Source organism: Pseudomyrmex gracilis, unplaced genomic scaffold, assembly GCF_002006095.1.
Source record: "Pseudomyrmex gracilis isolate BER0280 unplaced genomic scaffold, ASM200609v1 scaffold_1909, whole genome shotgun sequence".
Taxonomy (NCBI): Eukaryota; Metazoa; Arthropoda; class Insecta; order Hymenoptera; family Formicidae; genus Pseudomyrmex; species Pseudomyrmex gracilis.
Genome location: NW_018022493.1, coordinates 18,247 through 22,053, shown reverse-complemented (window position 1 = coordinate 22,053; position 3,807 = coordinate 18,247). Strand labels below are relative to the sequence as shown.

Here is a 3,807-nt window from a genome sequence, read left to right as displayed (position 1 = left end):
GTTGAAAGAAAGAGACAGTAGACATATCTCTGTTCTCTTCTACCGCCCGAAGACGGCCGAAGCGTCGAGCGCACACGTACACGGCTGCTTGCCTGTGTGCGTATCCCCTCCACTTGCTGTAGCGTGCTGTAAGAGAGTCAAAACTGGGCACACTGGTCCCGACTGCCGAAATCGCTCGGCTTTTATACCCCGGAGCGGCCTATGGTCCGTCCGGGGTCGGTGTGCGGTATGCGGTTGTTTGTGCGTTGTATCACGCACCTGTTCCGTGTCGCACAGATCTTCTCCGGTTCACGTGCGATCTTATCTGCTATATTTCCGCGGCTTGACTTATAGACCGTTACGCGGAACTATCGCTTGACGCGTGGAACGGTCGGAACTATACCATTCGCTATATTGCGGCGCGAGGACGGGAATATAATGCACGCATAATGATGTGGTAAATGAATATATAATTAAGATATAAGAATACAACGAATAATGAAAAAAAAGAATAATAATAGTAATAATAGTAGTAATAGTAATAATAGTAATAATAGAAAGAATAACAATATAATTTTATATACATATGTATAGGTGACGGGGCTAGCCCCGTTCACACAAAAAATGACTTAGATTTATATAATTTATGTTCTCGAATAAGTTTTCTTGGTTATTCTCTATGTTAATTCTCTATGTTCTAGTATTACTTTGCAGCAAAAACCCATTATGTCAGAAGTCATCTCAACTGGATTCGAACCTAGAACCCTCTGATTACCAAGTGGGTACTCTATCAATTCAGCCATTGAAACTTTCACAATCAATTACTTTAAAACTAATATGTTAATGGCATTCAGTGATATTGTTACTGATTCTAAGTAAAACTATTTGTTACTAAGTAAATCAGCAAAATTTTAACTGACTCCTAGTAAAACTAATCTATTACTGACACCTACCTTTAAAAGAGGCATTTTTTCACTGAAATTTCAAATTAGTAATATTATCACTGATTCCCAGTAAACTTTTTTATCATTGAATCAATTAATAAAATTTTAATTGATTCTACTTAGAGAGTGCAGTTTGGCAATCTGTTTAGGAAAAATCAATTATGTACTAATAAACGATAAATATCGTACGTGCATAATATGTCATATTTTTTGATAATATAAACATATTGCAAAATTATTTAAAATTAAATATTATACAGACAATTAATTGTTGTGAAAAGTATAAATATTAAAATATTTCACATAAATGTTATTTTAATATTTATATAATTATTGTCGATTTAATAGTCAAATTTAAACATAATTTTATATATATTATGTATAAAGATTATATATATATATATATATATATATGTATATAATTTGCAAAAATAAAAAAAGATAGATAAATCACGCTCGCAATAACAATAAACAGATATAATGAAGGTCTAGACACGAGCAAAAGTGTGGTTGGAAAATATATTTATAAATATTTCAAAATTACATATTACAAATGAAACGTTTCGTCTCTTACTTGAGACCTCTTCAGTCGTAAAAGATTACAATAATAAAAAGAATGTAATAACTACATTAAGATAGATTGGTTCCAAAAAAAACGTACTCGAGGAGATACCTTTCATTCTTTTCACATCACCCTATTTGCCATAAAAAGGGTACCAAATATGGTCTTGTTGGCAGAGCCTTGCTCCTTTCACATCCGGATTTTCATTAAAAAAAACATCATCTTTTGCATTAATACTTTATTAGACAATGGTTATCCTTTGAATCTGATTTTTGAGAGTATTAGAACTAGAATTAAGAGGCTGCTTTTCACTGGAGTTAATTTTGATAAATAAGTCTGAATGCCCTGACGAGAGAAACCTTGTGGTTTTCCCGTATATCAAAGACATATTGGAGGCTATCAGGCGCTCGTTTAAAAATGTTGACTACTTAATCGGTTACAAATGTTTGAACAGACTCAGTAGTTTAATTGGAGTTCACAAGGACAACATCCCACGAGAATTCAATACGAATGTAGTCTATAAGCTAAATTGTAACGATTGCGGAGCATCATATGTGGGACAGTTACGCCCGGTAGACAGTTACGCACTAGAATTAACGAACATAGAAATAATATCCGTTCTGCACAATTGTCGATGGTCTCTAAACACATTTTAGATAACAATCACAATTTTAATTGGAATAACGTCTCGATTTTAGACCGTAAACCGAATTATTTTAGACAACTAACATCTGAGATGATTTACATCAATGAACAAACTCACGATCTAAACTTGATTAATGATTTAGAGATGCTTGATAGTTCGTATTTCGAATTATTAAACAAACTACAGCTTTAAATTGACAATCGATTTATCCATCTCTACCGAATCATCTTTGGTAGAGATAAACATATAAATGCCTGCCTCTGGTCTTCACGCATTAGTCGACTCATAACAACAATACATTGTGTCATATGAGTGTTTTCTAACGATTTACGTTGTTTGCGCTTTTTCTCTCTCTCAATTGTGTGTGCTCTTCCAGGACTCTTAACTATCACGACAACTGTATGGTTGTAATGTATAACTATCTTTTATTATTGTTGCACGGGCCTTGCGAGAGCGGAACCTATACATATTTTTAACAATAATAATTCCAACATCAGCGTGATTACCCTGATAGCCAAGTATGTTTTGCAAAATCATGTAACTTAATGCTGAGCTGAAGTTTTCAACTAGTTGCTGTGTATTTGCTGAAAACATGATGCATAGTCATACGTAATCGACAACACAAAGGCAAATTTGAGATAATTTGTGTCAGCAGATTCAGAGCAAACAAAGAGCAACTATTGCTCATTACGTTGTCAACAAAATGACTTTTATTCATAGAAAACTCTTTGCTTTGTCATTCGTTTTCGGCAACATAAGATCAACATGACAATAACAAAACAAGACACCGATGTCTGTACTTCTGTTGTATGGTTGGTAAAAACTGTTGACATATATTTATTCTATCTTGTAGCCCATTAAATGTCGAAAACGAATGACCATCTTTTAGAATAAGTAGACAAAAATAATTATATTTTAGTAAGGAACAAGTGGTCTCGCGGACTGAGTGCAGGAATTGCAAATATGAAGGTCTCAAGTTTAAATCCCACCTATCACCTTAAGATTTTTTTTGTGTCCAGTACCTTTCATCGAGTTAATCAGTTGATCGACGAACTAAATCACATCTCCAAAACTTAATTTGAGTGAAATCTCGAATTAATTAATTCCCCTTTCACAAAGCGATGTGTCAGTGAATATATATTTGTCCGTTTTCGATATATTGTATTTTTGCTGAAATTTATGACACGTGTTGTTGGCAACTTGTTGTCATGTTGCTCTTTATGTTAATGATAAATGTTGACAGCAAATACACAGAAAGTTGTCGGCAACACATGTTGAATACGTGTCATGTCAAACCAAAGACATGTTGAATACGTGTCATGTCAAACCAAAATACCTGACTCACCTTGTTCTAAATTTGCTGAAAACTCAAGCGTTTTGTTTTCGGCAACATGACAGCAAAAACACAGACAGGTGGCTATCAGGGTATGATTGTCTAATTAGTTTTATATTATCGGTACATTTTTTTCTATTTTTTATTGCATAATTTTTTTTATTATTGTAATCTTTTACGACTGAAGAGGTCTCAAGTAAGAGACGAAACGTTTCGTTTGTAATATGTAATTTTGAAATATTTGTAAATATATTTTCCAACCACACTTTTGCTCGTGTCTACCCTTACGAAAAAGAACTATTGCCGATTACATATAAATATTACTGGCAATTACACAAGAATA

General features: G+C 33.5%; 1 protein-coding gene across 1 annotated transcript in view; it reads right to left on the bottom strand.

The window, feature by feature from the left end:
• Positions 1 to 1,428: 1,428 nt before the first annotated feature.
• Positions 1,429 to 3,807, bottom strand: part of LOC109862517 (alpha-aminoadipic semialdehyde synthase, mitochondrial-like) — a 9,873-nt gene continuing 7,494 nt past the window's right edge. The window contains exon 3 of the mRNA XM_020442590.1: positions 1,429 to 2,591. Coding sequence (XP_020298179.1) covers positions 2,550 to 2,591 — 42 coding nt within the window. The 3' untranslated portion in view covers positions 1,429 to 2,549. The remainder of the gene's footprint in view (positions 2,592 to 3,807) is intronic.